Source organism: Mirounga leonina, unplaced genomic scaffold, assembly GCF_011800145.1.
Source record: "Mirounga leonina isolate KUSES-001 unplaced genomic scaffold, KU_Mleo_1.0 Mir_224, whole genome shotgun sequence".
NCBI classification, from domain to species: Eukaryota; Metazoa; Chordata; class Mammalia; order Carnivora; family Phocidae; genus Mirounga; species Mirounga leonina.
This window is the reverse complement of record NW_023270615.1, coordinates 4,745,262-4,770,870: the sequence shown is the minus strand read 5'-3', so window position 1 is coordinate 4,770,870 and position 25,609 is coordinate 4,745,262. Positions and strand designations below refer to the sequence as shown.

Genomic DNA, 25,609 nt, shown 5'->3' with positions numbered 1-25,609 from the left:
TCAAAACTTGTCCAGAGTCACAGACTGAGTAAGTAGAAGAATTGGCATTCCAAAACAGTTTGTCTGACTCCAAGGCCCATGGTGTTTCTATGCTATCAGAGTTCCTATCCAGAATAATCTCAACTTCTATTTACTACTGAGGTTTCATTTTGCTTTTGTTTTAATGTTACTTCAATGAAAGTATTTATAAACTCTGAGCAAAGACTCATTTTTTTCCAACTGACTTTCCGTATGGTAGCAGATCTACACAGAAAAAGAAACTGCAGGGATCCAGGATTGATGAGACCTTTAGATTACGTCCTTCTCTAAACAAATCGAGTGTGATTTCCTTAATGGTAAAGATGCCCAAGCATTGCAGTAATATCCTTAAAAGTATAATAATTCAAACTTTTTTGAGACAAGGTCATTATGTTTAGATACTAAATCTGGAATCGCTATAATCTAACCACAAAATTTATCTAACCATCTTAAGTAAATAAATCCTAAGGGTTGGCTGTGTGGTTCTGAGTGAGGGTTGGCCAGTCTCTCCACGTAGTCTTTCTTCCCAGGATGGTGGTCTAGGGTAGTGTTACATGAGGGGGAAGGCCGAAGCTGCAGGCCCAATGGAGGCCTAGACTCAGGAATTCCACAGTTCTGGTAGAATGGAGATTGTTTTACTCAACTAAGAATAAAATGTGGTCCTTAAAGTCTTCACAACCCTGTGACCCAGAAAGATCACATCTAGAACTCTCGCCCAAAAAAACCCACCTTACATATGATCCTAATTTGTAGAATAAGATAGTCATATCAAAATTACATAATATGTTAGAAATTAGCTGACAGTCTGTTATTAGAGGAGTAATTAAATTACTAGATGTGTAATTATGTAACTGTTGAAAACTGCTAACAATGAAGATCCTAGAAGAAGGCCAAAAAGAGAGCTAGAACAGTGCATATACTGCATGAGTACAACTATGTAAAAAAAATTACGCAGAAAAAAATTAGAAATGGCTCCTTTTTGTTTTTCTAAGTATTCTGTACTGTGATCTTATTAATTTTATAATTTTTAAAATTAATTAAAAGTGAAAATCTCACATATCTTGGAATGACTCACAGGATTACCTGAAATTCCCATTTTATGCTTTTTCTGATCATTTATTCTCCCTGATGAATAAAACATGAATTTCACTCATATCCCAGACCCTTTGAGCCCAAAGTTCAGTACCAGTGCTATTCTTTTTTTATGTTTTATGATTCATGTATTACACTCCAGAGCCTGGTGCTTCTCAACCACACAGGCTACGATAATTTTGTTCTGGCTAAAGCCGTTCAACTGAACACACAACCCTGATGCCAATTTCTTTGCCAAGGAAATGTGTGCACCACTATTTCATCAATACTTATGGAGATCAAGATCAATGATGAAAGAGCGACAACATAAGAATGAAAACATGTCCATGTGAATTTCAGCAGGAATCCACATATTACCATAGTTTATGAAGTTTCCCATTGGCCTTTCACAGTAATGAAACAAAGATATAGATTACACTTTGCAAGAACACAAAGGTCTGATATTTCTTTTTCTAAGCCCCTAATACCTACGCCAAGCAATGTGTATGTTCCTCTCCCTGACTTTTCGTCTGCATACTATTTTGCGAGTATAAGTATATTTTAGATGCTATTTCTTGAACATGCCCCAAAACTTTTGTCACTATAGACACTTTGAACTAACTCAAGATGGTTCCTCCACAGAGCTTGGAATTCATCATATTTATTATTCTGTGGGGACAGGAGAAGGATAAAATAGCTTTAATTTCATAAGTAAATAAAATCAGGTCTCATAGCAGAAAATTATCAACTAATGTGCTAAAATGTGACCAGCCTCTTTGTGGCACCTCCCAGACACGGCATCCCACATCTTAGTATGCTGTAGTCAACTGTCACTTGAAGATCCCTCTGTCACCAGTGTCCAATTCTTATTGCACACCTGGAAAGAGGACTCTTGGAACACAAATAATACCCCAAAGTAAAAGTCTCTATTGCTCTCGTGATCCTTCATTTTGTTTGATCCCTCCCATCCCTCTTATTAAAACCTAGATTTGCCTCCTGATCATGATGTGTACTAGGAAGCTAGTGCCCACCAACTATCCAGAAGTTAACTTCTCTACTACTATGATGCTCTTGCCAGTTTTCTACCATCCTTCCTATTATTAGTTGAAATTGTATCCCTCGCAGAAAGGTATGTTGGAGTCCTAACACCCAGTACCTCAGAATGTAACATTATTTGGAGATAGGATTTTTACAGAGGTAACAAGTTAAAATGAGGCCATTAAATTGGACTCTAATCCAATATGACTGGTGTCCTCATGAAAAGGGGAAATGTGGACACGTGCATAGACGTGCATAGGGGGAGATGATGTGAAGACACAGGGAAAAAACAACCTCCAAGCCAAGAAGAGGGGCCTGGAATAGATCCTTCCCTCACAGCTCTCAGAAGAACCAATCCTGCTGACACCTCGATTTTCAACTTTTGACTTCTAGAACTACAAGACAATAAAATTTCCATTGTTTAAGCCATCCATTTATGGCAGCCATGCAAACTAATACATTTTTCTACCATTCAGATTCATGACAATTCTCCCTAAATCTGGCCTTTTAACAAGGGGCACCCTAACTCCTTGTTGCCCTAAAATAGAGTCAGATAATGCCTCTTGCACAAGCATAAATATGAATAGCACCCTTTTTTATTCTCAGAAGGGTCCATGTTTATGTAGTCATTCTACCTACACCACCCACAATCCTTCCTACAACCCACGTCCCTTCAACCAAGAGGTTCCTCCCAATCGCTTTGGCCTCTGAATATTACAGACCTCCCTTGGTGCAATGACAAAAGGGATATTCATTCAGTTTTTGTTTTGTTTCGGCTATATTGTACACCTTGTAAAGGTAGGAATCACTTCTTTCTCTTTGTATCACCTAGCATTTACATGGCCCAGCATGCAAGAAATGTTTATTCAACCCAACTAAGTGGAAGAGCTTTATTATCTATAACTCTTTAGTAAATATCATACTTGCTCCAAATTACCCTCTCTTATTTTAAGAGTTATCAGGAAACAGATATAAATTGCTAAGTATATTTTATGTGGCTCAGGAATTCTCACTAAAAAAGTATGAAGAATAAAGCAAGTTGAAACATTTTAACTTTTTATGGCATTAGTATGCTTAGACCAGCATGACTGTATCTACAGAGAAAAACCAGACTTGCACAAGTATGAGTATCATATTTCCATAAAATGTTTTACGAAGTCATAATAACATAATGGAAATCAAAAACCACAAAAGGAGAATATAATTACTGCAAATAATGTATCTCATCAGTAAAATGAGCAGAGATTGGAAGACAAACACTTTCCTGTGGGTTGTAAACTGTATCAAAAAAGGGACTGACGGGGCACCTGGGTGGCTCAGTTGGTTAAGTGTTCGCCTTGGGCTCAAGTCATAATTCCAGCATCCTGGGGTCCTGGGATCGAGCAAAGTAGGGCTGCCTGCTCAGCAGGGAGTCTGTCCCTCCCAACCCCCCCTTCCCCCCCAGCTCTTGAGCTCTCACTCACGCGCACAGGCGTGCTCTCTCTCTCTCTCCCCCTCTCAAATAAAATAAAATAAAAAGGGACTGACATAAGTATAGACTTAAAAGTCCCCTCTAGAACTTCTTTTTTTTAGATTTTATTTATTTATTTATTTTAATTTTATTATGTTGTTAATCACCATACATTACATCATTAGTTTTTTATATAGTGTTCCATGATTCATTGTTTGCATATAACACCCAGTGCTCCATTCAATACATGCCCTCCTTAATACCCATCACCAGGCTAACCCATCCCCCCAACCCCCTCCCCTCTAGAACCCTCAGTTTGTTTCTGAGAGTCCATAGTCTCTCATGGTTCGTCTCCCCCTCCGATTTCTCCCCCTTCATTTTACCCTTCCTACTATCTTCTTCTTTTTTTTTTTAACATATGATGTATTATTTGTTTCAGAGGTACAGGTCTGTGATTCAACAGTCTTACACAATTCACAGCGCTCACCATAGCACATACCCTCCCCAATGTCTATCACCCAGCCACCCCATGCCACCCACCCCCCACCACTCCAGCAACCCTCAGTTTGTTTCCTGAGATTAAGAATTCCTCATATCAGTGAGATCATGTGATACATGTCTTTCTCTGATTGACTTATTTCGCTCAGCATAATACCCTCCAGTTCCATCCACGTCCTTGCAAAAGGCAAGATTTCATTCCTTTTGATGGCTGCATAATATTCCATTATATATATACCACATCTTCTTGATCCATTCATCTGTCGATGGACATCTTGGCTCTTTCCATAGTTGGGCTCTTGTGGACATTGCTGCTGTAAACATCGGGGTGCATGTACCCCTTCAGATCCCTACATTTGTATCTTTGGGGTAAATACCCAGTAGTGCAATTGCTGGGTTGTACGGTAGCTCTATTTTCAACTTTTTGAGGAACCTCCATACTGTTTACCAGAGTGCCTGCACCAGCTTGCATTCCCACCAATGGTGTAGGAGGGTTCCCCTTTCTCCGCATCCCCGCCAACATCTGTCGTTTCCTGACTTGTTAATTTTAGCCATTCTGACTGGTGTGAGGTGGTATCTCACTGAGGTTTTGATTTGGATTTCCCTGATGCTGAGCGATGTTGAGCACTTTTTCATGTGTCTGTTGGCCATTTGGATGTCTTCTTTGGAAAAATGTCTGTTCGTGTCTTCTGCCCATTTCTTGATTGGATCATTTGTTCTTTGGGTGTTGAGTTTGGTTAAGTTCTTTATAGATTTTGGATACTAGCCCTTTATCTGATATGTCATTTGCAAATACCTTCTCCCATTCTGTCGGTTGTCTTTTGGTTTTGTTGACTGTTTCTTTTGCTGTACAAAAGCTTTTTATTTTTGATGAAGTCCCAATAGTTCATTTTTGCCCTTGCTTCCCTTGCCTTTGGCGATGTTTCTAGGAAGAAGTTGCTGCGGCTGAGGTCGAAGAGGTTGCTGCCTGTGTTCTTCTGTAGGATTTTGATGGACTCCTGTCTCACATTGAGGTCTTTCAACCATTTGGAGTCTATATTTGTGTGTGGTGTAAGGAAATGGTCCAGTTTCATTCTTCTGCATGTGGCTGTCCACTTTTCCCAACACCATTTGTTGAAGAGACTGTCTTTTTTCCATTGGACATTCTTTCCTGCTTTGTCGAAGATTAGTTGGCCATAGAGTTGAGGGTCCATTTCTGGGCTCTCTATTCTGTTCCATTGATGTATGTGTCTGTTTTTGTGCCAGTACCATACTGTCTTGATGATGACAGCTTTGTAATAGAGCTGGAAGTCCGGAATTGTGATGCCGCCAGCTTTGCTTTTCTTTTTCAACATTCCTCTGGCTATGCGGGGTCTTTTCTGGTTCCATACAAATTTTAGGATGATTTGTTCCATTTCTTTGAAAAAAGTGGATGGTATTTTGATGGGGATTGCATTGAATGTGTAGATTGCATTGTGTAGATTGCATTGTGTAGATTGAATGTGTAGATGTCAATGTAGGTAGCATTGACATCTTCACAGTATTTGTTCTTCCAATCCATGAGCATGGAACGTTTTTATTTATTTATTTGACAGAGAGAGACACAGCGAGAGAGGGAACACAAGCAGGAGGAGTGGGAGAGGGAGAAGCAGGCTTCCCTAAGAGCAGGGAGCCTGATGCGGGGCTCGATCCCAGGACCCTGGGATCATGACCTGGGCTGAAGGCAGATGCTTCACGACTGAGCCACCCAGGCACCACCCTCCACCCTAGGACTTCTAATGATAGAAAACAAACTGAGGGTTGATGGAGGGAGGTGGGTGGGGGATGGGTTAGATAGGTGATCTAGGTGCATTAAGGAGGGCACTTGTTATGATCAGCACTCGGTGTTGTATGTAAGTGATGAATCACTGAATTCTACTCCTGAAACCAATATTGCACTGTATGTTAACTAACTAGAATTTAAATAAAAATTTGAAAATTTGAAAAAAAAAAAAGAAAATTAAAAAAAAATCAAAAAACCAGTTCCATCTAGGACAGCACAGAGAGGACACAGGAAACCCCATCACTGCTGTTTGAGGCTCTGTACAGAAATAGAAAAGGATCTACAGTCATGAGCACGGGACCAAATCAGTATCAGGACCACCCAAGAAAACAAAAGTACTTCAGGTGGCTATTACTCAGAGAATGTCTGGAAACCTGCCCTTCTTTCTCCCTGGCTGAGCATGAACACTTAGGGATAGCAGGTTCAGTTCAAGAACTGAAAGAGCAGGATGTTTGTCAACATTGCCTTAGCGGAAGTGTGGGATTTCCAGTGTAACCTCTTCTGGAATGATGACTGTAAACCCAGGGTTTAAAGGACTTGTGACTTCCTTTTTTGACTCTTGTAGGACTCTGTCCACAGGTACCAATGGTGGCTTCATGTTGCATCAGGAAAACCAAAGAGAGGGCGGCCTCTGTTCTTTCTCTGTGTAGACACCTCTCCTCTGAAGTTCTGAATCATGTACGTGCTTCGGTGCGCTCAGAGCTCCTACCCAAAGCCGCGGGAGCTAGAAAGGGCCTCACCTCTGCCTTAAGGAGCACACTGCCCCAGGGCCTCCTCATCTCCTAGCCAGGCTAGAAACTGTGTCAAAAACGTGCATGCACCTCTTTCATCCCAGAAGCACTCTAATTTTTCTGAGTATAAAGGCAGTAAGGCCTTAGTCGTAGATAATTCGGAGAATTCAGAAAGATACAAGGGGGACAGAGAGAGAGCGAATATGAAGAATGAATCCCTGGTAATTCCTTCTCTCAGTTTCCTTCTAGAACTCACTTTTCAGTATCTCTCTACCTAGTTCTCCTCATCAGCTCCCTGTCTTGCGCTTCCTATGTCATCTCTTTTGGAACTGAGGGTTAAGTGGGTCAATACTTGAATTACAAAAGATTTTATTTGGTGTAATTAAAACTGTCAAAAAAGGGCTTTCCCTTTAACATTACCCACTGGACACAGCGGCAGTTTGTAGCAATAGAATGGGACCTGTGAAGACTGGAGTCCATCTGACACAGCAGAGAATCCTCCTCCCTAACTCCCAGAAACCCCACACTACCACCATGTACAGCAATGACAGATACTGGTCTGAATGGGGCTTAGTTTCATTCTGAGTTACATAGGCCTGGAGATAGGCTGGGGAACCCATCACCTATGCATCTCTGAATCCAAGGGAAAATCGGTCCTGGGCTCCAGACGACTTCTTAGCAAACTAGCTCACAGAGCAAATGATTTCTGGCAGGGAGGTCGCCTGTGTTTGGACCGCTGGACTAAGAACACATTGTGCTTAGGTAACATTTGTGAACAGGAGGTAGCAAGCCAACCCCTGGTGGGGAAGGAGGTGTGGTTAATTGACAAAGGATTAGGGGGATGCCTACATGGTGGAAGAAGAGAGAAAGAAGACATTTCTGTAAAGTAACTGCCCTGTGAGGTTTGCTTACTCTGGTTTTTCCTCATTCCTCTTATCTTTTGAACTTCCTTTATCAAAGCTCAGTTCCACAGAAGTATGTACATGCAAACTTGGAAAGGATTTGTAGATTGTCCCAATGTCAATATGCCAGTTTTGTTTTTGTTTTAGATTTTATTTATTTATTTGACAGAAAGAGACACAACGAGAGAGGGAACACAAGCAGGGGGAGTGGGAGAGGGAGAAGCAGGCTTCCCGCTGAGCAGGGATCCCGATGCGGGGCTCCATCCCAGGACCCTGGGATCATGACCTGAGCCGAAGGCAGATGCTTAATGACTGAGCCACCCAGGTGTCCCCAGTATGCCAGTTTTGATATTGTACTGTAGTCATGTAGACTGTTAGATTAGGGGAAGCTCAGTGAGGGGTCCGTGGGACCTCTTTGTACTACTCTTGCTACTGCCCATGAATCTATAATCATTTCAAAAGAAAAAGAAAAGCTCAGCTCCGGAGCTTTCTGCAGCAGAATCTTGCCCAACAACCAGATTCACACCGCCTTGCAGCTGCTTTGGCTTACTGTCCCTTAACATAATTTCCAAACTCTTGCCTGCTTTCTAATTGTGCCACACCGCTTAGCATACACGTATATTTCTATGTGTGTTACATAATATTAACACATGCTTACATCCACTGAGACAAACACACAGATGTATACAAGACTCTCTTGTTCACTAGCTGTTTCATATGTGTGTATATCGTGAATCCCCAGCAAGACCATAAGCTCTGTCTTTGTACCTCCTTCCTTGGTACATCGGGGCGCTGCCCACTGCTAAGTGCTGGGTAAGTACTCAATAGATACTACTTAAGTGACTGAAAAAGCAAAAAAAAAAAAAAAAATTAAAGGAAATAAAGAGTTAGTTAAAATACCTCATCAAGTTCATTTTTTTCCCTTAAGAATACAGTTTGATGCCCAGAAAACATTTACTAGCCCAAGATTAGAGTTTAAAGGCATGTCTGTCTGCTCTAATTCTACTTACCACCACAAACAGGTGGTTATCAACTGAGAAGCACAAAGGTTAGTCACACGTGTGTTGTTTTGACACTTGCCATAAAATACCTCTGAGTTCATTAAGGGAAATGCTGAAGGAGCACTTTGCTAACTCTAGAATCCACCCTTCCCTTGGGGTTATCTTGTCTGAATCAAAGGGTGAGCAGGTTTGTTTAAACCGAAACCTTGGGTTTAAAAAAAAAGAAAGGACATGTGGGTTTTAAATTTTATGAAAGAGGTGTACCTTCAAAATCAATATGAGCAGTATCTCCACATTGAGAAACTAGGAACACATCTACTGACTTAATAAAGTATATTCTTAGAAAATGTACCTGCTTATTTAAACTGCTATTTACAGGTCAAAATATATTAGTTGCAGCCTAGAAAGAGGGACTGACGTTATCAGTTTTATCTAATTTGGCCCTATGGGATAGAGAACAGTCTACAAAATATTCAGGGAAATAAACAAAGATCAGAACATGTGCATGGCATTCTAATTCTACCAGGTGCCCCCCCCCATTTATGCTTTTAAAATGAGAAGGAATGGGGTGCCTGGGTGGCTCAGTCGGTTAAGCATCTGCCTTCGGCTCAGGTCATGGTCCCAGGGTCCTGGGATGGAGCCCCGCATCGGGATCCCTGCTCCACGGGAGGCCTGCTTCTCCCTCTCCCACTCATCCTGCTTGTGTTCCTGCTCTCACTATCTCTCTCTCTGTCAAATAAATAAATAAAATCTTTAAAAATAATAATAAAAAAATAAAATGAGAAGGAATTATATATGTTATATATGTATATATTTCTATACATACACACATCCACATATACATACACACACACACATATATATACATATATAATAAGCACACATATGTCTGTGTGTGTGTGAGATTTTATATGCATAAGATCCCTCTGGATAGATACACAAGAAGCAGGTGACCATGGCTACCTCTGGGGAAAAAAAATTCAAGAACTGATAGGTTGGAAAGGAGACTGACTTTTCACCTTATAAACTTTTCCACTATTTGAATACTTCACTACGTTCACACATTATCTTCAGAAATGTTTTTTTACCTTTTTATCATAAGATAAAACACAGATAAAGGATATCACATAAAACAAATTAATACCTTAGTGAGTGATTATAAGGTACCTGCTCTGGTAGCTACCTACTGGGTCAAGACATAAAAGTTTGCCAGCCACCCAAGTGCCCCTCCATGTGCCCCATCTTAATCACAGTCCTGTCCCCCACCCCAAAGCAACCACTGTCTTGACTTACATAGTAATCATCTTCCTTCTTGCACTGTCCTGGCTTCGACAACTGTCTTGCATTTCCTTATAATTTTATCAACCAAGCATGCATTCCTAGCTGCTATAGTTAGTCTTGTCCATTTTTTTTTTAATTTTTTTTATGTTGCTTGTATTTCCCATCCATCCCTTTCTTCCCTTACGCTTTTTCTGTTGAATAACCCAGGCCATTTGGCCAGTAGAGATTTCCTCCAGTCTGGATGGTGCTGATGGCACATTCGCGGTAGAGCTCAATGTGTTTCTCCCATTGCTTCTGCTGCAAATTGACAATTGAAGCCAGAGGACTGATGGGCCTCAGCTTCAGTCCCTTCGGCAAGGTCGAGGTGGTGGTGTGTTTCATCAGATGGCACATGTGTCTGAATTTCTTTGTTCTTCGTTGTCAGCAGCATTTCACGTTCAATGCCCAAATTCATTCATTTACTGGGGGGTTGTAATATGGGTAATATTCCAACCCTAGTTCGTTAGCTGAAATAATTTTATAAGAAGAATCCTTCACTCATCTACTCTGCTTGCCCAATACTCTGGTTATAGTTCATATAGGAAAGCTTGATTCTTTCATTTCCCCAGTTCTCAAGATAATGTATGGCTGGCTGTCATCCTCAGGAGACCAACTAGGTTTTTGGTTTTTGAACATTATTGCAAACGCATGGATTTAAGCCTATCTGATGGTTTCACACTGTAGGAGCCAGAGTCCAAGAGGGCCCCTCGTGATCCTTGCCTTCTGGCCTTCACATCTTGCACAGTCCCCTACCACAAGGAGGGGGTTTGGTCTGTGTAACCAATAAACTGCAGCAGAAGTGATGGTGTGTCACTTCTGAGACTAGGTTGTAAACCTCTGCAGCTGCCATCCTTGGTGCTCGCTCCCTGGACTGCCTTCACTGTTTCTCTGCACTCAGAGGGAAGCCATATTGTAAGCAGCCCTATGGGGAGGCTGACACAGTGAAGAACAGGAGCATCCTGCCAAGAGCTACATGAGTGATTTTCTGATGTGGATCTTCCACACCCAAATGCAAATGCACTTATCCCCAGTGAATGGCCTAACTGTAATCTCATTAGGGACTCTGAGACTGAGGTAAGAGAGTTAAGCTGTTCTGGGACTCCGGACTCTGAGAAACTGTGTGATATAATGTGTCTGGCTTTAAGCAAAGCACCAGATAACTAATTTGCAATCCATTGCAATTCTTATTATTGAAACTCAATTTGTCCCATCTCTGATCAGTGAGGGCCTCTTCATATTGTCTCTTGAGTTATTTGAGATAATTCAAACAATCTTTTATAGCTCCAAAACTAGAATTAGCTATTTCTCTAAGAAGTCCTGTTTTATTTTATTGGGCAGGTCCTGAGGAAGACCATAGTCTGGGCGCCACAAGAGCTTGGTTTGTCATTATTTCTAGAATTTCTCAGTAGAGAAATAAAATATCTTGTTAGTTCATACTTAAATTACAATTGAAATTCAGGTTAAACATTTTTTATTTAATTTCCTTTATATTAAATCTGTATTCTATTCAACTACACAAAGAATCCTGGTTCTCAAGGACAGAGACAGTAAAATGAAATACCCATTAATTAATTGTTCATTACTTTATCCCATGTAAACACAGCAGTCCAATTCCAATACTACCACCGATCATTATGATTTCTGAAAAAAACTTTGCCCATGGTACCATAATTCTCCCCCTTTTCAATAGTTGTACCATGTCTACATTCTCAGATCACATAAGCCCTTACATGCTATACACTTACCCTTTTTAATGCTTATTCATCATTAATTCTACAGGTAACCACACAGTATATTTAATGCCAGAACCAGTATTCATGATGATGTCTCTCACATCATTTTGGTTAAGTTGTTGTTTAGTAGATTACTCAGGAAAAGCTCATGAAAACAATATTCTCTGAGTCCTTGGCATGTTGCTAAAAGCTTATGCGCTTCATACTCGAAGGCCAGTTTTGTTGGGTATAAAATCCTCAACTCACAGGTGCTTTCACTGAGTATCAGAAATATGTTACTGCCTTATCTTCTGGCATAGATTATTGCTGTCAAACTGTCTGATGATAATATGATTTTCTTTCTCTTATACATCACATGGTATTTTTTTCCTTGATGACCAAAGGTTGTTCTGTGTTTTTTGGTTGTTTTTTTTTTTTTCCTTTAAAGTTCATCAATTTTACCAGAATAAGACTGGGTCATTGTTATTCTGGATCAATGTCCTCAGATACACACTGTCCTCTTTCAATAGAGACTTCAATTTTTTTTTGTTTCAGGAAATCTTTAAAATTGTACTTTTTAATATTTGTTCTGTTCTCCTACTTAGGATTTCTTCTTCCGCAACTCTTATGAACCATGTGTCAAATCATCTCTATCTTCAATATTTGTTCTTTGTTCCCCTCAAATTGTTTTCCCCCTTTTTTTCTTTTTGTTTTTTTTTTTCTCTCCTGTTCTTCTATTTTTATTAAGATTTTATTTGCTGTGTTTATGTACTCCTTTGTAACTTCTAGTTTAGTCATTAAAATTTTTTGTTGTTTTATTCTAATTCTTTCTGGAGTCCTGTTGCCTCGTTTCTGAATTTTTCTATTTCAGATTTATACTGCTCTCTCATGGCTTGTGTTATTTCATTATTGCCTATTAGTGTGTTTTGAAATAGTTACAGTTTTTATCTATTTTTCAATCATATTTTCTGATATGCTTTCATTGCCTAGGGATGTTATTGTGACCCTTATTCTCTTTATTTCTTATAGCAATTTTTTTCTTAAAGATTTATTTATTCATTTGAGAAAGCGAGAATGAGAGAGAGTACATGAGAGGGGGGAGGGTCAGGGGGAGAAGCAGGCTCCTCGCCGAGCAGGGAGCCCGATGCGGGACTCGATCCCAGGACTCCAGGATCATGACCTGAGCTGAAGGCAGTTGCTTAACCAACTGAGCCACCCAGGCGCCCTCTTATAGCAATTTTGTGTGAGATTTTAACTCAATACTTTGCCATTGCTCATTTTACATAAAATGAATTTTCCTGCTGTTTTAGAAGGAGGAGAAGTTAGGATAGTTTTTAAATCTTCACAGATTGGTATTTATCTTGCTTGGTGTTCCCTGAGTTCCTGGATCTGTGGTGTGGTGCTTGTCATGAGTTTTGGGAAATTCCCAGTCATTATTGCTTCAAATATTTCTGTGTACCCTTCCCTCTTCTCCCATTACACATGTCAAACATTTTGTACTTGTCTCAGAGAATGGCTGTCTGTTTCTTTTTCATTCTTTTTTTCTCTTTGCACTTCAGTTTTGGAAGTTTCTATTGACATTTCTTCAAAGAACTGTTAACTCTCAGTTTGCTCAGCTTTGTTCTTGTTGTGGCATCAGGAAGGGTAACTTCTAATCTCCTTATGTGCCAGAAGAGAGACTGAAGTCTACTTAGTTTTGTTGCAAATATTGTTCATGGGTTTTCATTTTTGCCATATATTTTATAAGTGGGGATTTGGGAAGATCTAACAACTATAGAGCCACTGCTATCTTCTCAAAATCAAAATAATGTTTAATAAAAATAGAGTTATTAAGTAAGGGGTATTCAGGAAAGTGATTCAATGCTACAATTTAAGTTAATTTTCTTGGTTGAAAAAATGACTTAATAAGCTCTTAATTGTAAATTAACAACAACAACAAAGACAAGAATTCCCTTAGAACAAAATGGGGAAATATTTACAAACAGGTAATTTATGGGACAAAAACTCAAAGAAACTGAGTCAAGCAAGATTTTGAAACTTTTTCATAAATAAGGTAATAATAATAAATAATAATAATAAAGTAATAAAACAACAATGAAATATCAATTTTTAACAGACTAGCAAAAATTAGAAAGCTGGGCAACACTAAATATTAGTAGGGTCATAGTTTATAGAAACTCTGTGCATCGCTTTATGGGGCAGGGAGGGAACGTGTGCATAACCTAACGCCACCATTCTGCAGGGGAATCTGCTGCTACTCTTTAGTCAAATTAAATAGACATATACCCTGTGATCCAGCAATGCCATTCCTGGTGACTGTTCCCAAATATATTCTCATACTAGGTCTAGGAGGGAACGATACAAGGATGTTCATTATAATTTGTAGTGACAGAGGTTTGGAGGCCGTGTTGCTTTCCATCACTGGAGGTGTAAATCGGTGAAATGTGGTAAATTCACTTCATGAAGTATTATGTAGCAATCAGAAACAATAGATCTATACTATAGCAATATGTATAGATCTTAAAGACCTTAATGCTTCATAAAAAAGGTAAGAAGCAGATTGAGATTCATAACATATCATCTCATATATAAATGTTTTAAATACATGTTAAAAAAACAAACAGTTTTCAAAAACAGATGCACAAAGAGGATACACATTAACCACATTAGAGCCACTCCTGTGGTAGTGAAGCGGAATGGCAATAGGTAAAGAGGACAGTAAGGAAAACATACATAAGTAAATAAACAAACGAATACATAAAAACAAGAGCAGTACCTTACACAGATCAATGATGATTAAGTGCCCTAAACAGAGAAGTTGATTAACTCATTTCTCCACATCTGAATTTCTACTAAAATTTTTTTAAATAAACTTAAATATTTTCCCTCAAAACCTATACTTTTTGAGAATACCTCTAATTACAAAGTACTAATTATTTCCCTGTCCTATAAGCATCTCCTCTAATTATTTTCCATTCTCTGACTTCCCTTCTTTGGCAGTATTTCTAACCTCATAACTTTTTATTCATCTGACTCATTCGTCTATTTATTCAATAAGTATTTAAGTGTCTACTCAAATATTGTGTACATATTGTTCCGGGTACTAAGAGAATATGAGGGAAACCTCTCATCCTCCTTCCTTCTGGGAACCCACATTCTAATGAAGCTTCCTACAAAGCATTAACCCATGAAATGGCTCAAACCAACCCACGGCAGTCCTGATTACTAAATCTGAGAGTGAGTGGTGGGTATGAATGTGTGATGGAATCCATAGATGACACATCAGCGAGAAGGCTCAGGGTGGGTGGGAAAAATCTGCCTGAAGGGCCATAGTTATGTTGGGCCTTATAGGATGAGCAGTATAGATTAGAGAGAGAGGAAGGGACATCCTAAGGGGGAAGCATATCTTTTTACAAAGCAGAGTTAAGACCAAATGAAGTGCAATCAGAAAGCATCAAACTAGACACTGGGAACTGACATAAGAAAGTAAGGGCAATAAAATTGAATTAGCAGAAAACAAGTTCTAGAGGACTTGATCTTATCCTGTAGACAGGAGGAAGCTTCTGGAGGTGTTTGAGTCAGGAACCAGACAGAGTTTTCTATTTTATTTATCACATCAAATCTCCCACCAAATACTGCTCAGGCTCACAGTTCTCTTTCCGTCCAGTTCCGGGGGGTAGACTTTGCAGTAGACCACCAAGGTGAGGCCACTGAACTCCTACAATCCTGCTATCTTTGCTGTCCCCACCCCCCTTCACTTCTTCCGCTTCTTCAGCTGCATAACCTGACCTCATCCTATCAGAGTTTGGGTTATGTGTGTTCTCCTGGCATCCTATGGTTACCTCGATCATATTAACTGATTCATTAGTTCACTCATCAAATGCTTACTGATCCCCTACTACAGCCTGCTGGGCACTCTGCTAAAAGCTGAGCGCACAAGTGATAAGCTGAAACAGAACCAAAGCCTGTCCTCATGTAGCCTAGAGGCAGAGAGAAAAGTTATCGTATCTCATTATCCTATTTTTCACTGTAGAATTTATTGCACTGTATTTCAACTGTTTTATCTGCCTAATAGACTATGAGTTCAGGGTGTCTGGCACTTCGTAAATGCTCAAGAAATGAAATGTTAACTGATTGAATGAATGAGTGGATGCTTGGAGAATCCTACTCATACAGCACTAAGAGTTATTATCAGTCCTGAATTGATAATGGCAATCTCATCCCTTCCCAGAACTGCTGATCACACAAAAACGTAAACTCTAGGTCACAGGTCAGCAGACTTATTCTGTGAAGTGCTAGGTAATAAATATATTGGGCTCTGCAAGCCATATGGTATCTGTCCTGACTGCTCAGCTCTGCTAACTTTAGCACAAAAGCAGCTGTAGACAATACGTAAACAGTGAACATGGCTGTGTCCCAATAAGATTTTGTTTACAAAGGCAGCTGTGGACTGGATTTGGCCCACGGGCCCTAAAACCATTCTGCAGATAATGTCACCTCTGTCAATTTTTCAGAACCTCCTTCCTGCCTGTTCCGTATACTCTATCTTCAGTCAGATAAATTTAGCTGCTACATCCAACATCTGAGTTTACCTTTAAACCCACGTCTGACATTTGCAATTGTAGTGTTGTGAGAAAATATGCAATCTGGGGCCCAACAGACCTATCTTCATTGGTTGGCCTTTTGGCAAGTTTCATCTGTTTGAACCTCTAGTTCCTCACTGTAAATAGAGGTATATATTTTTTAAGGGAGGAATATATGTTGAGAAATGAATGTGACTTCAATGAAAATTAAGGTATTTTGTGGATTTTATTTGCTTACAAATTACCCATGCCAACTCTAAATAATTTAAGTATTACAGAAATCTCCTCATTCATGTATTCATTCAGTCAACACTATTTATTGCATGCCTATTATGTACCAGACACAATTATTTATATACACTGAGGTTTTAGCAGTAAATAAAACAATATCCCTACTACTTGCATTCTAATAACTACAGAGTAGATAGAAAACTTTCGTATTCAGCACCCCAAAAGTAGCCACTGTAAATGGTTTGGTGAATATTACTACAAACTTGTATGTAGATAGTGGTATTTGTTTTTACCAAAAAAAAAAGTGAAAATATGCTATATTTAACTAACGTATTAGTTTTAGAAACTTGCTTTTTTTTAACTTAGCAGTATAATTTGGTCTGGTTTCATGTTAATAAATACAGATTCTCTTCATTCTTTTTTATGGGTTATGTAGTATTCCAGTGTGTTTAGCCACCATCCTGTTCATGAACATTTATTTGGTTGTTTCCAGGTTTTCACAATGCTGGGCAATATTGTAAAACGTGTGTTATCTCAGTAGTTTTTTGAACACTCAGAAGAAAAGTGTTCATTAATATTCTCAAAAACGAAATCATAGTTTGAATCATAGTGGGAAAGAAGTGAAATTATTTTCAAGTAAAACCTTATTTCTACTTCCTTTTTCATTCATCGCTGATGTATCAAGTACATAAGATTTTATGCAAATGACTGGAAAATACCTCCTAAAACCCATTAATGTAGTGCAGACTAAAAAAAGAGAGAAATAATTATTAGCTATTTCCACAAAATCTTCTATGCGCCCAGGACTGTTTTAGGCCTTGAAGAAATCTATTTCCTGAACAGTTCAACTTTCCATCAGTGTAGAAAGACATTTCACTAACAGTTCAATTAACGAAACAAGCTGTTTAATTAATATATTTTTTTCAAGAGGAAACTGAAGCAATTTTGTTTGGCATGCATGCTTAATTGTGTGTTTTAATTTCTTGGTTTTGGCTTGTGATCACTTAAAAACAATCATCAAGCAAATCTAAATGGTTAATTGTAATTGCAAGAGTATGCCTTTTGCATTTTATGGCATATAAAATCTAGCATAAGAGAAAATAAACACAAGAGCAACAAAGAGGTTCTTTCACTTACCCTCTTCATAACCACAGCCAGGGTAAACTTCACTCAGCCTTCGGCCATTGAATTTTATCCTGAAGTTTCCATCCACCACACAATCAGATAAACTCCAGCTTGTGGGAGCAACTAATGGAAATAGTGCTGTAAAAAGAATTGCTGAACAAATTTCCATGTGCTTAACCTGAAAAGGAGAAATTGCAACGTGAACCTAGTAAAAAGTTTTTAGCCGTTTCTAAACCAGAGGGGACGATTTCACTTTCAGCAGGAACTTGTGACTAAGATTGCCTGGTCGGGGCAATGATTAACACTCCTGTCGTCATCAGCTGCTTGAGCTCCCCAGTTGCAGCAAATCGGCTGAGGGAACCTCGTCAATCCTGCGCATCGGCGCTTGAACACGCTGTCCTGAAGTTCGACTTTGGTATTAAGTTATATAAAATAAAAATGTACTGAGAACCCCTGCCAGCTTTGTTAGTGGTTATTTTCACTCAAGTACGAAAGGGCTTATTTTTACTTTTCATTTCGGTGCCTCACCTTGAAAGATGGGTTATCATTTAGATCCTTTTTTTTTTTTTTTTTTTTTAATAATTCCAAAGTTTAATCGGAAACATTAGCAGGGTCTCTGGGTTCCCTCAGCCCTGTTTTCTTCCCCACCAGGCTTGAGTCTAAAAACTTCAGTGCCGGGACGCCTGGGTGGCTCAGATGGTTGGGCATCTGCCTCGGGCTCAGGTCGTGATCCCAGGGGCCTGGGATCGAGCCCCGCATCGGGTCCCTGCTCGCTGGGACGCCTGCCTCTCCCTCTCCCTCTCCTGTTCCCCCTGCTTGTGCTCTCTCGCTCTCTCAGTCAAATAAATAAATAAAATCTTTAAAAATAAATGAATAAATACAAACTTCAGTGCCCTTTTGAACTGCAATTTCTCGCTTTTCTGGAAACCCCGGGTACGGAAAGACGAGGAAGAACTAATGAATCCGTGTACATGTCCTCAACGGAATGTTCTTTTTCTTTAGATGGTTGTTACAAAGAGCAACTACTACGTGATCGGCCCTTCATAAATGCTTCTAGAAGAAGCGGGGGTGGGGGAGAGAAATCTCACCCAGATTTGAGAAAGGAATGGCAGAGATTTATTTAGATAAACGGTGCAGTATCTTGTGAGCAGAAGCCTGATAGAGTATCTGCAAACACATGGTTTCTTTTAGGTGGAATTCCACTCCACCAACAGGGCGAAGTAGATTATGCATTTCCCGTCGAGTGGCTGAGGAAAGCCAAAACTGGATCTTAAATACAGTGCTGAATAGGGAACTTCAGAGCTAGCTGTCGGTTGTGTTTATTATGCTATAAACTTCATTTTCCTCGTAGCCCTTAGATTGCTGACTTGGAAGTAAATTGATGACTCAGAGTTCTTATCACCCTTCCTGAGGTATTTTCCACGAATTGCCAAGCTCATTTTAGGAACTCAGTTGCATCACCACGCCACCCTCTTTCTACCCCCCTAACCCCCCCCAAAGCAAGTGGGAACTGTTTCAATGCTGTAAAACCATTCCAAATAAATTCAATGAGTTTCTCCCTCTACACCCATATATTGCTTTGTCTCTGAAATTTAGTGAGTGCTCTAAGTGAATCTCACATACTCTTAGCAGGCATAAAATGATGAGCACTTTAAAGTCTTTACTGCTACCCCCTCGTTTCCTTTTGTTGGGCTACAACAAATAGCTGGGAAGTTGGAGAAAAACGTTATGCACGCGCGTGTGCACACGCACACACACGCATGCACACGCAAGCTTTAAGTCACCTTACTTGTTTATTATTATAAGTGTCTGGCACATAGTAAGCACCAAACACTCATTTGCCATTATTATTCTGTTGTCCATATGAAAAAGGAAAAAAAAAATTCCAAATCTTCCAGAACTGAGGTTCTTAATGTAGATTTTAAGGGAACCAAAGGTTCTCTGAACCCCAAATTGTATGTAAAATTTATGATTATGTGCATTTTTCTGGGGAAATTTTTCAGATGCTTAACTTAATGGGTCAATGACACACACAGAAAAGGGCAAGAACCACCATCCCGGAGAAGTATTAAAAATATGTAGTCTCAAAAAAAAAAGGGGGGGGGGGAGGAAAGAAATGTAGTCTCCAGGGGTGGCTTGGGAAGTAGACTCTAGAGTTGGGGTGAGATTATCAGCAAAGGATTATATTATCTCCATATTATGGCAAAATGCAATATTAACTATCTTGAGCAACATACAATATCACTACCTTTGTTTTTTTATTACAAATATTATAAGGTTACTATCATTATAGCATAATAAACACAAATGAACAGACAATCTCGGTGCAGTTTCAACTGAGTCTGTGTGTGTGGTGTTACAAGGTAATTAGACACAAATGATAAGAACATGCAAGAGCCTGAAACCAACATTACCTTTATTTGGTCTAATAAAATTTCTCTCCTTTCATGCTTTGTTAATAGCTGCAATAACCCTAATACCAGCCTTAAGCATCATGCTGGGATGCTACCTGAGTCCTGATTGATTTCATCCTTACCCTCACCCTGGGGGGGGGGGGGGCGGGGAGCGGGGGTTGGTGCTGAGTCGCAGAGAAGTCCCAAAGGAATGGACTCTGCATATCTGGCATTTGGGCAGAGAGAAGGAATCCCATCTAGCTTCAAAAGAAATGGGGAAGGCAGAACACCCGGACAGGGAATGAAAGCCTAGGGCTGGCAACTGAACTCAAGCAGGGAATGTCTCTGACTGGGGGAACACCCACTGTCTCATCCATGCTGCCACTGCTGGACAACCCACAGGTCTCTGTGGTAACCGGGTGTCTGGAGGAGGCGGGGACCATTCCTTCTCCCACAGCTTCGGCTCCCTTTCTAGAAAGATTCCATAGGTTTACCAACTTCCACCCTGTCCCAGATTCCTTCCACAGGAGAGAAAGCAAATACAATTCTTCCCCAACAAATGCCTTGGAGGAGAGGGCATGTGGGAGGAGCATAACCACCATCATTTGTCAAGCACCTATTAAACACTGTGTGTTTGCTTTATATTCATTTTTCTCATTTATTCTTCACAACACTATAGGATAGACACTATAATTATTCCCATTTAATAGACCAAATCTTCTTAAGCTCAAAGAAGTGTGACTTGGAAAGAAGTATACCAGAACTCTCCAATTTTCATTACAACATTTTATCTTTAACTTCTGTTTATTCTCATTTAGTGTAAGCCTTTATTTCTTCATTTCTGAAGAAATACTACGCTTGCTGCCTACCTGGTCTCTTCTCCTCCAGAGTCCGCAACCAATCCATCTGCACGTACACACACAGCCCCTCAAGTACAAGTGTGAGATAAGCCAGTCCAGAGTCGTCACCCCTGCAAGGAGCTGGAGAGACAACAATAAACACTTTTCTGGCTTCTTTGAAAAAAAAGTGAAATTGTAAACACTTTAATATTCATGCTTTTTTTTCATATTTACAGCCACATTTTCTTTCTTTCTTTCTTTCTCTTTTAGATTATTTATTTATTTATTTGACAGAGAGAGACACAGCGAGAGAGGGAACATGAAAAGCAGGCCTCCTGTGGAGCAGGGAGCCCGATGCGGGGCTCCATCCCAGGACCCTGGGACCATGACGTGAGCCAAAGGCAGACGCTTAACGACTGAGCCACCCAGGTACCCCAACATTTTCTTTGGTAAAGGAAGATATATTTTGGCATATTTAATCTTTAAGAAGCCATTGAATAGAACGCTGTCAAATATTTACTTAAATAAAATCTATTACGACTATGATTCTGATAGGATGTATCCCATGGGTGATACATGAGTGATTTTTACTGCAAGGGCAGCTCTTAAAGCATTCTTTTGACTTGGCATCACTGAGTGACATTTGGCCCCACAAAGCCCTAGTTCTTGGTCACATGATGGTCATTTACACAGGCCTGATTGTTTCATGCAGCCATTAACGCTCCCTTAACAATGGAGTCACTATTGGAGTAACTCTTGATGAGCAGCAAAGAGGAGCTAAAACAAACAAGTAAACAAACAACAAACAAAAACGGATGTCTTACACTAAGTAACCAGCAATTAAAACAGTAAGAGCCACAATAAAAATGTACACTGATCAGATAAAGTGTGACCAAAAAAAATCTAATCAGGTTTTTCGAAAAGGCCAAGAGGAAATATATCTGGTCTGAAGTTTGACTTTCATTTAGAGCTTTGCAAATCCTAGAACCGTGCATATATCTGTATAATATGTTGATGGGTTACAAAAATACCTAATATGAATCATACATCTATAAATGTGTAGTTGTCAATAAGTGCATCTTCTCAGATAATTACCTAATGGGGTTATCTTATCTACCTTTCTGATAATTGGGTCATCTCTGAAGGTGAAGATCATGTTTCCTGAGCATCCGCCCTCTCTATAAGCCTCTGGCTTTCATTCCCGTGACATCATTCTTTGAAATACACCAACAGCTTGATTTGACTTTTGCTAAGATCCATCTCTTTTGATTTCTCCTAACCTCCATAGCATGTAGCTAATAGAAACTCTCTCCCTGCCCTTGGTTTTAGAGATGTTACACTCTCTTCCTCCCTCTCTGACTGCCTTTCTTCTGCCTGCTACCTTTTCTAAAAGGGGTGTTGGTCCTAGGTATGTGGCCACAGTCTTCTTTCTGTCTTCTCCCCCAATATCTCAGTCACTGTTGCTTCAGTGGGCACATCCAGGCAAATGACTCCAAAACTAGTACTTCAGCTCCACGTCTTCTCCACCCAGAGATTCTGGACTATCTGCTGAACACTTGCAACCACGACCAAGTTCAGTTCAGGAATTCAAAACTTATTTTGACCTCATCCTCACAATCCCCATTCTTACTTCTCTTTTTCCAGGAATGGTCCAATTTCTCTCTTACCAAGGTTTGAAAATTCAGTGTCATGTTTTATCTAACTCTCTGTCTCATGGTCCCTTCCCACACACCAGTATGTCTAATCATTGCCTAAATTTTATGGGCTTTTTCCTTCATTAAAAAACTTTTCCCTCTATTCCTTGTTAAAAATTCCTTTTCATTCCTATTGTCATTATCTTACTTCAGCCATTCAGCCCCACATTTCCCAGTTATAATTTCCTTCTGGTTGGTATCCCTCTCTCTTTATTTGTTTGCTACCAAGTTAGCATTTCCTTAGAACATCACTTCAGTAGTATTCTTCCCTGATCAATGAGCTTCAACAACAGTTATCTCTTAGAGGTTTACCAAGGCTTTTCAAACTTTAATGCCATGGGAATCACTTGAGGCTCCTCCTAAAACACAGATTGGGATTCAGCTAGTCTGGGGTGGAGCCTGAGAGTCTGCATTTCTAGGTCCCAGCTGTTGTGGATGGGGCTGCTCTGTTTGTGTTAAGAGTTTATGACCTGAGTCATGTCCAAGTCTCATTCTCCTCACCTGCCAAATGGGGAGACTAATAGCTAATAACAGGCCACCCTGCCCTTACTCTTTTTTTTTTTAAGATTTTATTTATTTATTTGACAGAGAGAGAGAGCGAGAGAGGGAACACAAGCAGGGGGAGCGGTAGAGGGAGAAGCAGGCTCTCCGCCGAGCAGGGAGCCCGATGCGGGGCTCCATCCCAGGAGCCTAGGATCATGACCTGAGTCGAAGGCAGATGCTTAATGACTGAGCCACCCAGGCGAACCCCTGCCCTTACTCTTGCCCCATTCAATAAAACAGAATGACTTTGTCAGTATCCTGTCCCTCCTCTGATCAAAGACCCCAAAGCCTCCTGTCTCACTTAGGCAAAAAGAAAGTCCTTACAATTAGTTGCCTGCAAGATCGGATCCAGCCTTTGCCTGCGTGACTCTACCTCCTTGCCCTCTCCTTCTAGCCACACCACCCTCCTTGTTTTCAGAACACCAAAAAGCTTCTTCTTGTAGACTTTTACTCTTGCCTTTTCTTCTGCCTAGAATGCTCTTCCTCCAAATAGTTGCATGTCTTACTCCCTCACTTCCTTTAAGCTTGGACTCAAAGGTCATTTTTTTCAGTGGTATCTTCCTTCACCCACTATCTAAAATTGCGAATATGCTGGGGCACCCGGGTGGCTCAGTTAAGCATCTGACTCTTGATTTTGGCTCAGGTCATGATCTCAGGGTCATGAGATCAAGCCCTGTGTCGGGCTCTGTGCTGGGTGTGGAGTCTGCTAGGAATTCTCTCTCCTTCTCCCTCTGCGCCCCACTTTACTCCCCACTGGTGTGCGCTCTCTCTCAAAAAAAAAATTTAAAAATAAAATAAAATAAAATTACAAACATCCCTCCTTCATCAGCAGCTCCTCACATCTCCTTCCTTGCTCTATTTTTCTCAGCAACATTTATCCACATCTAATATACCAAATATGTTGCTTATAAAATGTAAGCTCCAGGAAGGTATAGATTCTTGTCTGTTTTATTCATAGATAAATGTCTTTCTTTTGGCTGATTTCCCAACACCTAGAAAAGTGCCTGGTATATAATAGGTATAAATAAATATTTGTTAATTGAATGAGGAATGAATGAATGAATGAATAAAAGACCTAACTCTGGGATTATTATGAAGATAAATAAGATCACATACATAAAGCATTTAACACACTGACTGATTTCATAAATACAGAGAATAGAACGGTGGTTGCCAGGGATAGGGGGAGGGAAAAGTCAAAGGACACAAATTTTCACTTATAAGAAGAATAAGTTCTTAAGATCTAATTTGTAGCATGGTGGTGACTATAGTTAATAATACAATCGTGTATACTTGAAAGTGGCTGAGGGTAGAGCTGAAGCATTCTCACCACAAAAAAAGTTATCTACATTAACTGTGTCAGGTGATAAATATGTTAATTATCTTGATATTGGTAATCATTCTGCTATAGACATATGTATCAAAACATCATGTTATATAGTTTCAATGTATGTAACTATGCTTGTCAATTATTCCTCAAAAAGTTAAAATTAAAAACCACAGTGACTGAAATATAGAACCATAATTCTTTGATCCTAACTCAGCTGTCCTTCAATAGTAAAATTCTAAATAGCTACATAGATAAGTGATAAATTCTCAATAGCTACACGTGATAATATGGATAAATCTCAGTAACATAATGTTGAGTAAAAGAAGCCAACACAAAAGGAAATTCCATATATTTGTGTGTGTGTGTGTGTGTATGTGTTTAACAACAGGCAAAAACTAATCTAGAACGACAGAAGTCAGAATGTTAATTACCTTTGGTGGTGGAGGGGAATGACTGAGAAGATGCACAAGGTAGTCATCTGAGGTGCTGATTATGTTTTATGTCTTCATCTAGGTGGTGCTCACACAGGTGTGTCCCCTGTGTAAGAATTCACTGAGATATATACTCATGTGTGTGTACTTTCTGTTTGTATATTATATTTCAATTAAAATACTTCCTTTAAAAAAGAGAAAATGGTTACACTAGGAAACACTAAGCACAATTGAGGGTAGAAAACTTGATTGAAATTTTATGTAATAAATGTCTAGACCACAATTCTTCTCTTTACTTGATGATCAGAATGCATTCAGTCAGGACTTTCCCCTCCAGAACAGAGGTTAAAAGATTCTTCTCTAGGAATTCTGACTAGTTGGAAGAAAAGACCTAAAAGGAGGAGTTTCCCCAAATAGGGCCTTGCCAGACCACTCTGTAAAGAAGGTCCCAATTGAGAAAGCTCACACATGCACAGATATTCTCAATAGCTTTTTAGTATGTAAATCTTAAATATAAACAAATTAGCCAAGGGGTTAACACAACAAAGTAGGGTGAACACATTTCCAAAAAACTTAACTCTTTGCCTGCCCTTCCTCTCCAGAAAAAACAAAAACAAAAAACAAAAAATTAAATCATTCCTATCCTTAGAGAATAAGGAATATTTTATATACATGAACAAGAATTGGATTATTTTGGGGGCACCTAGGTGGCTCAGTCGGTTAAGCGACTGCCTGTGGCTGGGGTCATGATCCCAGGGTCCTGGGATGGAGTTCCAGTGGGCTTCCTGCTCAGCGGGGAGTCTGCTTCTCCCTCTCCCTCTGCCTGCCACTCCCCCTGCTTGTGCTCTCTATCAAAAGAAAAAAAGAGGAAAAAAAAAAAAAGAATACGATTATTTCT

At 39.7% G+C, this 25,609-nt stretch overlaps 1 protein-coding gene across 1 annotated transcript in view; it reads right to left on the bottom strand.

The window, feature by feature from the left end:
* Nucleotides 1-17,740, bottom strand: part of TRPM6 (transient receptor potential cation channel subfamily M member 6) — a 167,076-nt gene extending 149,336 nt beyond the window's left edge. Inside the window, exon 1 of the mRNA XM_035029044.1 lies at nt 17,494-17,740. Coding sequence (XP_034884935.1) covers nt 17,494-17,502 — 9 coding nt within the window. The 5' untranslated portion in view covers nt 17,503-17,740. The remainder of the gene's footprint in view (nt 1-17,493) is intronic.
* Between the last annotated feature and the right edge of the window lie 7,869 nt (nt 17,741-25,609).